This window comes from Eschrichtius robustus, chromosome 12 (assembly GCF_028021215.1).
Source record: "Eschrichtius robustus isolate mEscRob2 chromosome 12, mEscRob2.pri, whole genome shotgun sequence".
In the NCBI taxonomy this organism is placed as follows: Eukaryota; Metazoa; Chordata; class Mammalia; order Artiodactyla; family Eschrichtiidae; genus Eschrichtius; species Eschrichtius robustus.
Genome location: NC_090835.1, coordinates 7,936,821 through 7,954,473, shown reverse-complemented (window position 1 = coordinate 7,954,473; position 17,653 = coordinate 7,936,821). Strand labels below are relative to the sequence as shown.

General features: G+C 42.8%; 1 protein-coding gene across 2 annotated transcripts in view; it reads right to left on the bottom strand.

Moving 5' to 3' along the window:
• Positions 1-17,653, bottom strand: part of SRGAP3 (SLIT-ROBO Rho GTPase activating protein 3) — a 136,175-nt gene that overhangs the window by 13,271 nt on the left and 105,251 nt on the right. For both annotated transcript variants that reach the window (XM_068557315.1, XM_068557316.1), the window contains exons 15-17: positions 17,502-17,607; positions 17,073-17,300; positions 14,143-14,222 (exon numbers count right to left, since the gene is read on the bottom strand). In XM_068557315.1, coding sequence (XP_068413416.1) covers positions 14,143-14,222; positions 17,073-17,300; positions 17,502-17,607 — 414 coding nt within the window. The remainder of the gene's footprint in view (positions 1-14,142; positions 14,223-17,072; positions 17,301-17,501; positions 17,608-17,653) is intronic.

Here is a 17,653-nt window from a genome sequence, read left to right as displayed (position 1 = left end):
CCATCTGCCCTGCTCAGGCCGAAGCCCTGCTCTTGGGCAATGCGTATCTAATCCATCGGCAGCTCCTTCAAATTTTCCCCTGAATCTGACCAGCCTCACCACCTCCACTGCCACCCCCCTGGTCCAGACCACCACTGTCCCTCTACCTGGCCTCCTTGCTTTCATTCTTGCTTGCATTTCTCCCCACAGCAGCCAGAGGGATCTTTTAAAGTCATAAATTAGATCATGAAACTCTCTTGTTCAAATCCCTCTGAAGGCTTCCCATTGTGTTTAGAACAAAACACAAAGGTCTCCTCACAACTTATGAGGCCCTCCATGCTCTGGGCCCTGGAGACCTCGGTGGCCTTGTCTCTGACTACTCTCTCCTTCCCTCAGTCTGCTCCAGCCTCACTAGTTTTCCTGGTGTTTCTCCGCCAGCATTGCATTATGATATTTTTCAAACACAAAGTAAAGTTAAAAGACTTTTACGGTGAATATTCATATACCTACCACCTAAATGCTACTATTAACATTTTACTATACTAACATTAGCATATATCTATCTGTCCATCCCTCTATTTATCCATCCATCCATCTAATTTTTTTTTTTAATTTTATTTATTTATTTATTTATTTTTGGCTGTGTTGGGTCTTCGTTTCTGTGTGAGGGCTTTCTCCAGTTGCGGCGAGCAGGGGCCACTCTTCATCGCGGTGCGCGGGCCTCTCACCGTCGCGGCCTCTCCCGTTGCGGAGCACAGGCTCCAGACGTGCAGGCTCAGTTAATTGTGGCGCACGGGCTTAGCTGCTCCGTGGCATGTGGGATCTTCCCAGACCAGGGCTCGAACCCGTGTCCCCTGCATTGGCAGGCAGATTCTTAACCACTGCGCCACCAGGGAAGCCCCATCCATCTAATTTTTAAATGAAGTTTAAAGTAAGTTGCAGACATCAGTACACTTTACCCCTAAAAACTACAGTATAAATATTCACAGAGCCTTCTTAATGCTTTTAAAACATGCCAAGTATTCCTGCCACAGGGCCTTTGCACTTGTTATTGCCTCTCCTTGGGATATTTTCTTCCCAGACATTTGCACTCATTCACATTTCACAAATATTTACTGACCACTGTGTGCCATTTTCTCATTTCTTTCAGATCTGTACCCAAATGCCAATGCCTCAGCAAGACCTTTCCTGGCCACCCTTCACTAACTACAAAAGCACCAACTTCAGATCACTCTTGCTTTATTCTTCTTCATAGATCAGATCAAAACCTGAACTTTTGTGTGTGTGTGTGTGTCTGTGTGTGTGTGTGCACAAATGCGTAGTTTCCAAATTTGTTTACTGCTGATCTTTCCTACTAAAATGTGAGCTCCATTAGACAGGGATTTTATTTTATTTCCTGCTATTTTCCCACTTTTACAACAGTCCCTGGGATGAGTAGGCACTCAATACATACTTGTTACTTGCATGAACAAATTAAGCTTTTACCATGTGCCAAGGGTTCTACTTATGTTATCACATGTAAGTGATATCCTCACAACAGTATCTGCACACTATCCTCATTTTACAGGTGAGGAAACTGAGGTTGAGGTGAAATGATCTGTCACACAAGGGGAGAGTCACATAAGTAGAGAGTGATGAGCTGAGATCTAAGCCCAGGTCCCAGATATCATTAATAGAGCCTTCTTGATGTTTTTAAAACACAATATGCTTATTCCTGCTACAGGGCCTTTACACAGACACAGTATAAATATGAATATACATATATACCATACTGTATGACTGGCATTCAATTTGACTCCTGCTTATGGAGAGGCTGGTTAGGCCAGGTAGGTGCCCCACAGGCCCTACAGGGAGTGAAGAAATACAGAGGCCATTCCTGAGCTAAAGAAGGGGTTGAAAGCTGTCCCCGTAGAGGCCCGGCTGGAGTCACACTTTAGAAAAGTCACTCCAGGAGCAGAGCAGTTGCAGAGTTGGAAAAGGACTGGAGGGGAGAGGCTGGAGGCAGGAGTAGTTCAGCGGCGGTTACAAGAGTCCAGGGCCTGACGTGGAGATGAAAAGACAGACTGGAGCTTTGCTTTCATTTCAGAAACTGAAGACTGGAGATTTTGCAAATCCCATACTCGTTACCCTTCTCTACTTATCACGCAAGAGGAAGCCCAAATGTCCCTCTCTAATGATGCCACAACAGAGGACCTTTTTAGGTCACGGGAGAGCAGGTGGCTCTGTCCCTCTCAAACCACCTCACTGCCCCCGTCCACCCCCCACCCCCACACACTGTCTCTGCTCTTTTAAGAGAGAATCCTAATCTCATCAGGACCATTTATCAGAGGCCAGGGTCACCGTGTTAAAGGGTAGGAACGTGGCTGTGCCCTCTCTTCTCTCTCATCTTCCCTGCAACCAAAGTAATGAAATCACCTGGGGCCTGTCCACAGGTCCTTCTTTTCTCCTCTGTTCACTCATGACCTTGGGTTCTTTCATTGCCTCTGGCTGCAGCACCAGCTAGTATTAAGACTTTGATCTTATTTAAGAGGATAGGAGAGTGATCAACCTGGCAGGACAGTGTGGGGAGATCTGCTGATCTACCCTTCAGTGAAACTTGTGAAAAATGCAAAAACAAGCAAACAAACAACCACTGAAAGCCTCTGGAAATGGTCCTACAGGCAAACAACAAACAAAGAAACATCTATTCAAGAAAATCTATGAAAATTCAGTAAGAATAGTGAGAGTCTGTACAATTTGAACCAAGACTACTCCCTCCCTCCACCAGCACCCCCAAGCTCAGGGAGGCAGACTCCACTTCAGACTCCTGTACCCGAATATAGGGCTTCCTCTCCCACCAAGCATCCAGCAGGAGGGCTTTCTTCCCAGGAGGAGCAGGACATCAGTGTTTCTCCGCCTGCCCCCAGCTACCTGTTGCTGAGGCTAAGTCCCAGGTGAGTATGGTAGAGAGGTGAGGGCTCCTCATTCCACCCAACCTGCACTTACACAATAGAAGTTCTGCCTTGGGCACAGCACCAGTGAGAATATTCGGGCCCGGATCACCCTTACCCCACCTCATGAGGTGATGGTTCCTTGTGAGAAGAGGCAAGCTGAGAGGGCCTCAGGGTGCTGCCTTCCTCTCCACAAAGCACTCAGCTCCTAGAATGGGGAGGTCACTCAGAAGCATGTCATTGTCCTCACCCCCAGCTCCAGACCTCTACCTCAGAGATTTTGCCTGGGGGAAGAAGTAGGCTGTAAAACAGCTGCTAATCTCTTTCCAAAGGAATTGACTTCATTTGCAACAGAGCTTGGAGAAGTTCAGGCCTAAGGGTGCTCTCAAGAACAGTGGAGACTGTGGTGAAAGGCAACTGGGGGCAGGTTCACAGATTTAATGTAGATACAGCCCAGATTGTAGGCCAACTATTTTGGAAGAGATAACCAGAGAATAAGACAGCTGAGAGGAGCCTTCTTAGGGTCAAAACAAATACCAAACAATGACCTCAGAAACTATTCTTTCAAAGGAGACAGAGTTTGATTGGATTGGTTTGTAGAAAAATTTATGACTGAGGACACTGTTAATATTTACAACAGCCAGGACATGGAAGCAACCTAAGTGTCCATCGACAGATGAATGGATAAAGAAGATGTGGCACATATATACAATGGAATATCACTCAGCCATAAAAAGAAACAAAACTGAGTTATTTGTAGTGAGGTGGATGGACACAGAGTCTGTCATATAGAGTGAAGTAAGTCAGTAAGAGAAAAACAAGTACCATATGTTAACACATATATATGGAATCTAAAAAAAAAAAAAAAATGGTCATGAAGAACCTAGGGGCAAGATGGGAATAAAGCCGCAGACCTACTAGAGAATGGACTTGAGGACACGGGGAGGGGGAAGGGTAAGCTGGGACAAAGTGAGACAGTGCCATGGACATATATACACTATCAAATGTAAAATAGATAGCTAGTGGGAAGCAGCCGCATAGCACAGGGAGATCAGCTCAGTGTTTTGTGACCACCTAGAGGGGTGGGATAGGGAGGGTGGGAGGGAGACGCAAGAGGGAGGAGATATGGGGATATATGTATACATATAGCTGATTCACTTTGTTATACAGCAGAAACTAACACACAATTGTAAAGCAATTATACTCCAATAAAGATGTTAAAAAAGAAAAAGAATAGAGCAAAACATGCAGTAATTAATGGAGTTTAACAGCTGGATGTAGTCAGGGAAAGAGAACCCTACCAAAACCACTGTCATCCCAGGTGACTGTGGGTATATGCAAAGCTGTTCCTCTCTGGGAAGTAACATCAGGCTTAACACTGTATGTATGGGGGAAGGGAGGAAGGGGAGCACAGATGTCACTGAAACAGTCCAGTCAGTTGTTAAACAAACACAGAAGCAAATAACAGATAAGCCTCACAGGGTAGGGACCAGTACCCAGAGTTGCTACAATATTTTATCTAAAATGCCCAGTTTCCAAGCAAAAATAATTAGAAGACATGCAGAAAAACAAAAAGTATAAAAAAAAAAAGTATGATGCAAACACTGGGGGGAAAGAAAAAGCAGACAACAGAAAATGCCTGTGAGAATGACCAGATGTCAAATTTAACAAATTTCAAAGTAGCTGTTACAAATAAGTTCACAGCTAAAGGAAACCGTGATTAAAGAAGTTAAAGTATGAGGACAATGTAGAATCAAATAGAGAATATCAATAAAGAGATACAAATTATAAATTAAAAACATTCTGGAATTAAAAAATACAGCAACTGAAGTTAAACATTTACTAGAGGGGCTCAAGAGTAGATTTGAAATGGCTACAGAATTAGCAAACTTGAAGACAGATTGATAGAAATAATGATGAAAGCTGAAGAACCAAGAGACAAAAGAAGGAAGAAAAATGAACAAAGCCATAGAGAAATGTGGGATACCATTAAGTGTGTCAACATATGTGTAACAGAAGTAGTAGAAGGAGAAAAGAGAAAAACGAATAGGAAAAATATTTGAAGAAATAATGGCTGAAAACTTCCCATATTTATTGAAAAAACAATAACCTACACATCTAGGAAGCTGAACAAATCCCAAGTAGGAAAAATGCAAGAAGATCTACATATAGACACATCATAGTAATAACGCTGAAAGTCAGAGACATGGAGACAATTTTGAAAGCATTAAGAGAAAAATAATTTATCACTTACAAGGAACCCAAACAAGATTAACATCTGACTTTTCAGCAGAAACAATGGAGGTCAGAAGACAGTGGGATGCCACATTCAGAGTGCTCCAAAAAAATAACTGCCAACCAAGAATCTTAAATCTAGAAAAGCTATCTTTCAAAAGTGAGGCAAAATAAGGATATCTTCAGATTAAAAAAAAAACCAAAAAACCCAAAATGTGTTATCTAGCAAATCTACCTTATAAGAAACACTAAAGGAAGTTTTTGCAGGCTGAAAGCAAGTAACCCTTATAGTAATTTGAATCCACAGAAAAAACAGAGAGCAGTAATAAAGATAATCCTGTAATCATAAAAGAGTATAAATGCATATCTTTTCTCTTTTCTTCTCTTAATTTATTTTAAAAGCAAGTTTAAAAAATATGTGTATAATATATGTATATAATGTATTGCTGGGCCTATAACATATAGAAATGTAATATATGTATAATATGTTTGCAATTAGAGAACAAAGGAGGTGAGAGCAAAGCTGTACTGGGCTAAGGAATTGGCTACAGATGGTAAAAAAATAATTATAACAATGTGCTGCTGCATTTATAAAATTAACAGATGTAATATGTATACCAATAATACCACAAAAATACAGAAAGGGGAATAGAACTATATATGGTAATATTTTCACATATTACTGGAATTAAGCTAGTATAAATCTGAAGTTCATTCTCAGAGTTAGGACATATATATGGTAGACCCTAGAGCAACCACTAAAAAATAACTAAAAAATATAGTTAAATACAGTTTAAAAATCATTTAAAAATTAAAATACTACATTAGAAAATACTTAATACAAAAGAAAGTAGTAAAGAAGAAATAAAGGAACAAAAAACCATGACACATAGAAAACAAAAAAGGAAAATGTCAGGCAAAAATCCAACTTTGTCAATAATAACATTAAATGTGAATGGATTAAACAATCCAATTAAAATGCAGAGACTGTCAGACTAGATAAAATAACAGGATCCAACTATATGATGTCTATAGGAGACATCTTTAGATTCAAAGATACAATTAGAGCGAAAGTAAAACGATGGGGAAACTATATTATGCAAACTACAACCACAAGAAATCTAGAGTGGCTATCCTAATATCAGACTACACAGGCTTTAACACAAAAAAATTACTAGAAATAAAGAGGTACATTTTATAATGACAAAAGGTTCAATCCATTAGGAAGATACAACAATGATAAATATAATGCATCTAATAATAGAGCAGCAAAATACATGACGCAAATAATGTCAGAAATGAAGGGAAAACCAGATAATTCAAAAAAATAATAATTGGAGACCTCAACACCCTACTTCCAATAAGGAATAGAACAACTAGACACAAGATCAACAAAGAAACAGAAAATCTAACATTATAAACCAAGTACACCTAACATACATCTATAGAATGCACCACCCAACAAGAGAATATACATTCTTCTCAAGTGCACATGGAACATTCCTTAGGATATGCCATATTCTGGGCCATAAAGCAAACTTCAGGTAATTTAAAAGAATATAAATAATACAAAGTATTTTCTCCAATCACAATAGAATGAAACTACTGATTTCTCAATAGTAGGAAACTCAAAATTATGAAGAATTGAACAACGTCCTCCTAAATAACCAATGGTCAAAGAAAAGATCAAAAGGGACATCAGAAAATACTTTGAGATGAATGAAAATGAAGACACAACATACCAAAATGTATGAGATGCAGCTAAAGCAGTGCTTAGAAATTTATAGCTGTAAACGCCTGTATTAAGAAAAAGTAGAGCTCAAGTCAATAGCTTAAACTTCCACTGTAAGTCACTGGAAAAAGGAAGAGCAAAATATACCTAAAGCAAGGAAGGAAATAATAAAGACTAGAGTAGAAATTAATGAAATAGAGAATAGATAAATTATAGAGAAGGTCAATTAAACCAAAGCCTGGTTCTTTAAAGAGATCAAATTGACAAACCTTTAGCTACAATGACCAAGAAAAAAAGAGAAGACTCAAATCACTAGAATCAGAAATGAAAAAGGGACATTATGACCAACCTTACGGAAAGAAAAAAGGATTATAAAGCAATACTGTGAACATCTGTATGCCAGTAAACTGAGTAAGTTAGATGAAATGAACAAATTCCTACAAAGACACAAACTACTGAAGCTAAAGAAAAAATAGGAAATCTGAATAGACATATAACAAATAAAGAGAGTGAATCCGTTTAAAAAAAACAAGACCAAACTACCCACCCGCAAAGAAATGCCTAGGCCCAGACAGTTTTGCTGCTAAATTAGACCAAACATTTAAAGAATTAATAACTATTCTTCACAAACTCTTTCAAAAACTAGAAGAGGAGGAAACGCTTCCCAACTCATTTTATGAGGTCAGTATTAACCTTGTACCCAAATCAGACAAAGATATCGCAAGAAAACTATAGACCAATATCTCATGAATATGTGTGCAAAAATCTTCAACAAAATACTAGAAAACTGAATCCGGCAACATATAAAAAGAATTTTGTGCCACACCCAAGTGGAATTTATCCAAGGAATGCAAAATTGGTTTAACATCCCCCCCATCAATTAATGTAATATATCAATCAATAGAATAAAAAAACAAAAAAACCAGAACATCATCTCAGTAGGTGAAGAAAAAGCATTTGGCAAAAGCCAACATGATAAAAACACTCAGCAAACCAGGAACAGAAGGGATCTTCTTCAACCTGATAAATGGCATCTATGACAAACCTACAACTAACATCATACTTAACAGTGAAATACTGGATGTTTTCCCCCTCAGGTCAGGTGCAAGGCAAGGATGTCCATTCTCATCTCTTGTAATCAACACTGTACTGGTGGTTCTAGCCAGGGCAATTGGGCAAAGAAAAGAAATAAAAAGCACCCAGATTGGAAAAGAAGAAGTAAAACTATGTCTATTCACAGATGCTATGATCTTGTATATAGAAAATCATAAGGAACTCACTAAAAACTATTTGAATGAATGCACAAGTTCAGCAAGGTTGCAGGCTACAAGAACAATATATTACAAGGTTGCAGGCTACAAGAACAATATATTAAAATCAATTGTATTTTTATACACTTGTAATGAACAATTCAACATGAAATTAAGTATACAATTCCATCTACATTAGCATCAAAAAGAATAAAATACTGAGGAATAAATTTAACAAAAGAAGTGCAAAACTCATATTCTGAAAACTACAAATTATTGTTGAAAGAAATTAAATAATATATAAAAAATTCAAAAACATCCTATGTTCATGGATCAGAGACATAGCACTTAAGATGACAATACTCCCAAACTGGTGTACAAATCCAACGCAATCACCATCAGAACCCCAGCTGACTTCATTGTAGAAACTGATAAGCTGATTCTAAAATTCATATGGAATTGCAAAGAACCCAGTATAGCCAAAAAAATCTTCAAAAAGAAGAACAAAGTTAAAGGACTCACACTTACCAATTTTGAAACACACTACAAAGCAACAGTAATCAAGACAATATTGTACTGGCACAAGGATACACATACAGATCAGTGGAATAGAATTGAGAGTCCAGAAATCTATGGCCAGATGATTTTTTACAAGGGGGCCAAGATCATTCAATGGGGTAAAGGATAATATTTTCAATTTATGATGCTGGGACTGCATAGCTATACAGAAAGGAATGATCACACCATATACAAAAATTAACTCAAAATGAATCAAAATGGATTACCTAAGCACAAAACCTAAAACTATAAAACTCTTAGATGAAAACAAAGGGTAAATCTTCATAAACTTGAATATGGCAAAGGATTCTTAGATATAACACCAAAAACATGACCAACAAAAGAGAAAGTTGATGAATTGGATTTTATCGAAGTTAAAAACTTCGGCGCTTCAAAGGACACCATCAAGAAAGCGAAAAGACAACCCACAGAATATGTGTGCAAATCATATATCTGATAAGGGACTTATATCTAGAATATAGAAAGAGCTCTTACAACTCAATAATAAAAACACAAATAACCAAAGTTTTAACTGGGCAAAGGATCTGAAGAGACATTTCTCCAGCGAAGTTATACAAATGACCAATAAGCACAGGAAAAGATGCTCAGCATCACTAGTCATGAGAGAAATGCAAATCAAGGCCTCAATGAGACACCACAGCACACCCGCTAAGATGGTTATAATCAAAGAGTCAGATAATAACAAGTATTGACAAGGATGTGGAGAAACTGGAACCCCCATACACTGCTAGTAGTAATATAAAATGGTACAGTCACTTTGGAAAGCACTCTGGCAGTTCCTTAAATGATTAAACATAAAGCTACTGTATGACCCAGCAATTCCACTCCTAGGTATGTAACCAAGAGAAATGAAAACATATGGCTGCACAAAAGTTGTATACAAATGTTTACAGCAGCAATATTCATAATAGCCAAAAAGTGGAAACAACCCAAATGACTATCAACTGACAAATGGATAAACAAAACATGGTCTGTCCACACAATGGGATAGTATTCAGCCATAGAAAGGAATGAATTCCAGATTCATGCTACAACAGGAATGAACCTTGAAAATATCATGTTAAGTGAAAGAAGCCATATACAAAGGCCACATATGGCATAATTTCATTATATGAAATGTCTGGAATAGATAAACACATAGAGACAGAAAGTAGATTAGTGGTTGCTTAGGGTTGGGGAGAAATGTGGGAGGGAAAGGAGAGTATGGGATGAGAGCTAAGGCCATGGGGGTCCTTTCTATGGTGATGAAAATGTTCAAAAATTGACTGTGGTGATGATTGAACGTATCTGTGAATATATTAAACACCACTGAATTGTACACTTTAAATGCGTGAACTGTATGGTATGTGAATTATATCTCGTTAAAATGGTTAAAATAAAAGAGGCAGTGAGATTCCTACCCAGGTTTCAGGCCTAAGCACGTGGTGCTGGCCAGTTTACCATCCCTGCACTAGCGGTGAGGAAATAATGACGTGACCACTGTTCTCGTTTTTCTATTGTCTTTATTTCTTACAGGGCAGGGTGGCCATCATTGAGGCAGAATTGGGCTTTCACGTGTAAACTGACTGAAATACCATTTTAATACCCTCAAAACCTTGCCTAATACATACAGTATGGATGACTCTCTAAACATTATGCCGAGTGGAAGAAGACAGAGCAGAAAGACTCTCTTCACAATTCTATTTATATGAAGTTCTAGAACAGGCAACACTAATCTCTGGTGGAAAAAAATCACATCAGTGGTTGCTTCTTGGGCTTTTGGGGCAGGGACTGAGTGGGAAAGGGCATGAAGGAACATTCTGGGGTATTGGAAATATTCTGTTTCTTGAGAGGGGTTTGAGTTATACAAATTTTTTGCATTTATAAAAACTCATGGAATGAAACACTTAAAATTTATGCATTTCAGTGTTGCAATTTTACTTTAAAAAAAGAACCATGAACAATACTGGCCCTTTTTAATGATTTGCTTGCTGAAGTGTCTGGGGGAGACATTCAGTGATGACTGAAACTTACTTTGAAGTGTGTTAAAAATAAGATGGAGGGACTTTCCTGGTGGCGCAGTGGTTAGGAATCCGCCTGCCAATGCAGGGGACACGGGTTCGAGCCCTAGTTCAGGAGGATCCCACATGCTGCAGAGCAACTAAGCCCGTGTGCCACAACTACTGAGCCTGTGCTCTAGACCCCGTGCGCCACAACAAGAGAAGCCACCGCAATGAGAAGCCCGCGCACCGCAACGAAGAGTAGCCCCCTCTCACCGCAACTAGAGAAAGCCCGTGCGTAGTAACGAAGACCCAATGCAGCCAAAAATAAGTAAACCAATCAATTAATTAATTAATTTAAAACAAAATAAGATGGATTGACGGATGGGTAGACAGATACATGAAAAAGCAAATAAAGCAAAATGTTATCAACTGTAGAAACTAAGTGGTAGTTATACGGGTGTTCACTGTACAATTATCTTCAACTTTTCGGTGTGTTTGAAATTTTTTTATTAAAGAAGATACTGGGAACCAATATTTTAGAAACAAGTAAAAATCTTACCCTGATTTCTAGTCAATGCCTAGAACAATCTGATGAAAACTGTGGACCTCTTCTCAGAGGCACACGCTCCTATAGAAATAAAATTTTGCCTGTAATGGGCCTCCTAAAGCCCATTTATGGATACCTGATGTGTGCAAAGAGTTAGTGGTTTAATGGCTTTCTAGACGTAGATGATGTGCAAGGAGTCAAGGGCAATTTGGCAAATTTGGGGAAAATATCAATGAAAGGATGATGGTGCACATTTTAACTATATGAGCACGTTTCTGTTACCAGTTTCAGTGGTTTCTTTGTCTGGCAGTCTGCTTCCTCATTTAGCATTGTATTAATAAAGTTGCTACTGACTGGCTGCCTTAATGTTTTCATTGTTTACTTCCGACAATCAAGGGTTCTTAGCTCAACATTTCTATGACTGTTTCAGCTGGAGTTGGCATGAATGTAAACATTTGAAAATGCAATTAGTTTTTCTCCAGAGAACGTCCATGACTCAGCACCCACACCAACACACAGGATACAGCGAGAGCCTTCCCTGAACTGGCTCTCCCGGGGAGGACCACTGTCCTTCCAGGACAATTCTTCCTACCTTTGTCATTCTCAGAAACCAGCAGCATGACAAAGAACAATAGGGGCAGGATCTCCTGGAGAAGCAGACGCGAGGCTCTGATCTATCCCCTTCCAGGGACCTGTGTGCCTCTGCTCTGAGGGGTCGAGGCAGCATGTTCTGGGGGTTTTCTTGGTGGGGGTGAAGCCTGCCAGGTGTGTCCTGTGGCAGCAAGCCCCGTGCTCTCTGGCCTTCCCCCTCCTCAGTCCTGATGCCCACAGCACCTTCCAGCCCCCAGTGAGGAGCTGTGGGGAAACACAGCAGCTGCAGGGTGACTGACAGCGACCTCAGCCCCCCGAAAGTGGGTCCCCCAGGAAGGCTGCAAGGCTCCTCAGGGGGCACCTGACCCGCTTCTTCACAGTCGTGTCTGCCTCCACCAGCAGCCCCCACAGGTCTCAATGCTGAAAAATCATCTATCTTGTTGGACAAGAGGTGTTTTCCACCAGTGGAAGAAGAGAGACTGAGAGCAAGATCTAGAACAAGAGCTGCACGCGCGCATGCGCGCGCACACACACACACACACACATATACACAAACACACAAGGGAATAAACAAGCAACAGATGGAGAGAACGAGAAGGGGGGCTGTTGAAAGTGATAGAGGAAGAGGGTGGACTGGAGGTGGTAGGAAAAGAGAGGAAAGGAAGGAAAGAGAAAAGCAAACCACTGCAAACAAGCAGAAGGTGGCAGCCTTCATATCTCAGAACAAAGGCTCTGCAGGACACCCTCCTCAGCTCAGGATGACTTCAGCCTCTGAGGATTCTGGCAGAGCTGAACACTGTGCCTAGATGTGCTTTCCTGCCCTGGGACCCAGGTCCGACCCATCAGCTCCCTCTCGGGCCACAGTGACTGGTTCTCGCCTGGGTGCGTGACTCAAGGCAATGCAGTGAGACTTCATCCCAGCAGCTTTCTTGGAACCATTTTGAAAAGGAAGCTCTTTTCCACTGGGACTTTGGGTAAAAGGATGAGGAAAGCCTGGAGTTGCCAGAGACCACCACACAGGGAGATCCTACCTGAGGAGGAAGCCAACACAGAGGGAAGCAGAACAGCAAGGTGGAGACACATTCCTGACAAGCTCTACTAAGCCCCTGGATCCAGCTGTGCCTGAAGCCATGCCTACCCTGGGACTTTCAAGTATATGATCTGAATCCCTTTTAGGCTTAAGTCAGTTTGAGTTGGAGGTTCTGTGGCTGGAAACTGAAATAGTCCCACTAGAATATGAAAACCCACCTATTAGTCTTGCCTCTTATGCCAACTCCAAGAAACCTCACCTGAGGGCATACCCAGCTCTCCTGACAAAAATGGTGGCCAAAAGGGCCTGGGACTGTCCCACAAAACAAACACAAAGGCCAATAAGAGAACTGCTGAATAATGATTTTTTCAAAGTGAGACTATCACAGGGAGAAAGGAGGGCTGTGCTCAGTCAGCATAGGGAGGTGTTGTGACTCTCAGGCCCTCGGCACCCGTGCTTGCATGGGCCCCTTCCTCCACTAAAAGAAACGTCAAAAATTATATCTTACAACTGCATTGTACAGAGATGAATATAATCCAGGCTCATATTCTCTTTTTTCTTATTATTAAAAAAAAATTAAAACATTTTCATGGGCTCTGAAAGCATCGTGGGCCCTGGGCACTGTGCCTGATCTGCCTAATGGAAATGCTGGCCCCAGGTCCGTATTATCCAGACTGCTTGTCTACACTGTCCAGGCTCCCTAGAGACAAACCTGATTTTATTTCCTTGTCTAGAGGGGTGGAAGGTCTGAGGAGTCCCGCAGAGCCCAGGCTGGCCTTTCTCTCTCTACCTGCTCACACTTCCCTGGGTCACCACGGTTTGGCCTCGCCTTCGGGTTACCCACTGCACTGGGTCACCCCTGTAGCCTGGCATTGCCACTCTGCATGGTGGGGAGCTGCTCTCGACCTGTCAGGTGACAAGACCAGGAGCGCCTTGATGACCCATGTCTGGTTCATTAATGTGCCCCAGGTCCCACATCAGGCAGGGCGCAGAACAGACCCCCAGCAGGGGAGGGACAGAGGACAAAGCCTGCTTCCTACTTAGGAAACTCTCGTCACTTAGGATTTGCACTCAGGCCAGGCAGGACACAGAAGGGAAGGAGGCAAGCCGTGTGGGGATGCAGTGGACTGGAGGTCTTTCTGGGTCGCTGTCTGCTCCAGAGGATGACGTGCTGACTTGCAAAGCTGGGTGGGTGGGGGTTATGTGGGTCGGCCCAGCAGGTGGGCAGGCATGAGTCAGCAGGAGAGGCCCCAGGTGAGTTCTTCGCCCTGATTCCCCCTCACTCACCTTCATCACTGGTGTGAGGCTCGGTGCCATTGTCGTGGTCAACTTCGTCGATGGTCCCCGGCTCGCTGTGTGGGCTGTCACTGCAAGGAAACATGGGGAGGGGACTCCTGGGGGGCTTTGTACCTCACGCTGCCCTCAGCCTCCCACAGGCGCTGGCCTAGCCCACCTCTGCGCCTTGACCCAGATCAGGCCAGGCCCACTTCATCCCATTTTTTTCATCTGACCACCCACAGACCTTCCTACCAGAAAACCACTCCCGGCCCCCTCACCCATTGGGAAGATTCCCTGAATACCATCTCCCAACTGACCCCAGCCCTGAAATTTGCTGGGCTGTCTTCTTGGTAAAGGCTGTCAATGCCTAAGTGTTCTGTAAGATCTAGAAGGCAGTAAAACACCGACGTTCTTCCTCAGAAGGACCTCAGGCCAGAGCAGAAGGAACTCTGGAAGTACTGAGAGTCATCCGTCTGGCTTGGCTCCCTGCCTGTCTTACAGCAGAGGTGACAAGCTCAGCGAGGCGGGTGGAGCTCCCAAGGAGTGGGTTCCTTGGGGCTGCCTCATGGTGCTGCGTGCAAAATCCACATCAGCCCAGGTGGCGAGCAGGCTGGCAACCACGATGGGCTTAGGGGTAGAGTGAGTCCAGGACCATCAAATTCTGTCATTAATGCACTGGGATAATTTCATCAGCTGCTGCCCCCTCACTGGATTGTAAGCTTCTTGAGGCCAGGGTTCATTCACATAGTCAGCCAATCAGTTTGTTTTTACTCAAACCATTGATTGAGTCTTAATCTATGCCAGGCACGGTGCTAGGTAAGAGGGATGCATTGATGGGTAACGTGGACACAAGCCCTGCCCTCAAGGGCTGAGAAACAGAAGTGCTACAAGTTGAAATGTGTTATATAGGCACAAATGAACAGAGACAAGAACAGGAGAGGGGACCTACATAGGGTGTCAAGGAAGGCTTCTTGGAGGTGACATTTACAATACCATTTAAAGGAATATGGACTTTATTATGAAAAATTCTCCTGGATAAGTGCCAGACTCTGCACAATGGCTTAAGACCTTTCATAACCTGGCTCCTGCTGGCCTGTGGGGCCTCCTCCCTCACCATTCTCTCGTCACATGCAACACTGCAGGCATACAGAACGCTTTTCATTTTATTGCATGCTCCAGGCCTAGCACATTCTTTGCCCGCTCTCACCTGGCTGACCCAGTTCATCCTTCAGGTCTCAGTCAAGTCACCGTGTTTCCTCCAGGAAGCCTTTCCTGACATCCCTACATTGGCTCCAGGGCCCCTACTCCTAGAACTGCCTGTTTCCTCCTCCCTGTCTCAGGGGTTACTCTTGGTCAGGTTACATCCCTGCCCCTCAGCCCAGGGCCTGGCCCAGGACAGATGCTCAGTAACCATTTGGTGAATGAATGAATGTTGTCCACTGTTATGAGACCCTCAACCAAATCCTCCTTTTTGGCTTTGAAAACTCCTCCAAAATTACCATGTAATAAATAGTTTTCCTTTCTCATGGGGCACAAATGGGATTAAGAAAAGTGTGGTTATTGTATGTAGTGCTTTGGTAAGTATGCTAAGATCTGTACGTGCCTTCCCAGAGCGCTAATTATATATATTGCAGCAAGTAAAGAAAACTGGTAATGGCTGCAAAAGCGATAAAGTTGAAAAGCTTCTCTTTGTCTAAAAAGTGTGCTTGCTGGTTGTAGAATTTCTGTTACAGATCAGGGACAGACTGGCTCCAGGTGCCTCAGATGAGATTACAGAGCTGTGGCCCGGTGTTTCTATGCAGAGAAGTGTTGCAGAGAAACAAGGAGGCTGGAACATTTCCCTTCTTTGAAGCCGCTGCCCAAATATGCCCACAGAACTAAAGCGAGGCAAGAGTCCAGGAACGCTCTGACAATCAAAAGACTAACTCCCCTGTAGGCATCTGGCTGAAAGCAGTGTGGGTAATACCTAAACATACAGCTGTGTGTTGTCCTGGATTGGGAAGAAAGAAAGAGTAGGAATTCTTTGGTTTTTGTCAGTTGGTGTTCTGAATTTTCTGTCTTAACAGAAATGTCCTATTTTCACCGTATTTTAAGGTCTTAGCCTGGGGAAGGTAGTCAGTCAGCCCTGAGTTTGATAAGATTCTAAAATATTTCTCCCAAGACCCAGTGTAGCACCAGGTACACAGAGGTGCCCAACTACTACTTGTTGGCCTGGCGTGGAGCTCTCAAAGAAAGTGAACAAACTTTGCCAGGAAAAGAGAACTCTGTGTGGTAGGGGACAAGGGTGGGAAGTGTCATTCTCAGTTTCAGAGGCTGAGGTGGGGATTATCCACGCCCCTGCTGCCTGAGATGGGCTTGCAGCTCACCTGGCCAATGACAGCATTACATACATCTCCTAATCGATGTGATTAGTTCACCAGACCCAAGCCTCAGGAGGAGACATAATTCTTGGGCTTGTGTTAAAACATTTGGGAAGGAGAAGCTCTTTTTCCACTGGGGATGGCGAGAGAACAGGCTCTAAACTGGAGTTACCAGATGCCTCTTTGAAACTACCAAGGGAGAGGCTGCCTGAGAATGAAGCCAATGTAGAAGAAAGCAGCCAGGGGCTGGGAATTGCAGGACTGAGTCCTGATGATAATAGTTGAACCCCTGGATCCAGCTATACCTAAAGCCATGATCCCAGACTTTATTCAGTTAAAACTAAATTCCCAATTGGCTTAAGCCAGTTTGAGTTGTATTTCTGTCCCTTATAAACCAAGACAGTCTTGACTGATGCACCTATCCCTCGTATAAGGCTGGTGCGGAGCTCAAATGAGAAAATATATATGGGAGTACAGACTAAAAAGCAGTAAGAAAATCAAAGGGTTTCTTACTGTTCTGGTTCAACAGTAACAACAACAACGATGATAATAATAATATTAAGAAGAATGGAATCTTACCAATATTCTTCCCCTCCAGCCATGCATTTTTCATACACAGGTCCCTCTAGCTCCCGGGGGCTGGGAAAGATGGCTTCATGATGGATGATGATGGTTTTGATGACTTCGTTGACGTGTGCCTGGCAGGACACAGGGTCCTGCCCATCAGGGATGTGCATGAGGGTGGGCCCGAAGCAGATGGCCAGGTTGTAGGGATCCATCATGTTCTCGTCACTATATTGCGAGAGGCTACGAGAAAGGAGTACCCACAAGTCACCAGGGAAAGGTGAATCCTCCCCCGTGGTTTCTTTCTCTTGGGGGCTCTACTCAAGTTCAGGAGGGTCCCATGTTCTAGGAACAGTTGTACCTACAAACCTCAGGACACCCCCTCCCAAAGGAGGCCAGGGCTGAGTCAAAGAGGGGGCCCCCCACCTTGGCTGGGCAACTCACTGGTTGAGGAAAGCGAAGAGGTATCTCATGACCACGATGACCACGCGGGGAAGGGTGATGAGGATTTGTTGGATCTGGTGCACCCTCTCAGCTGGGTTCTCCAGTTCTGTAACATAAGGGGACTTTTCAGGGCGCCTTTCATCATCAGAGAG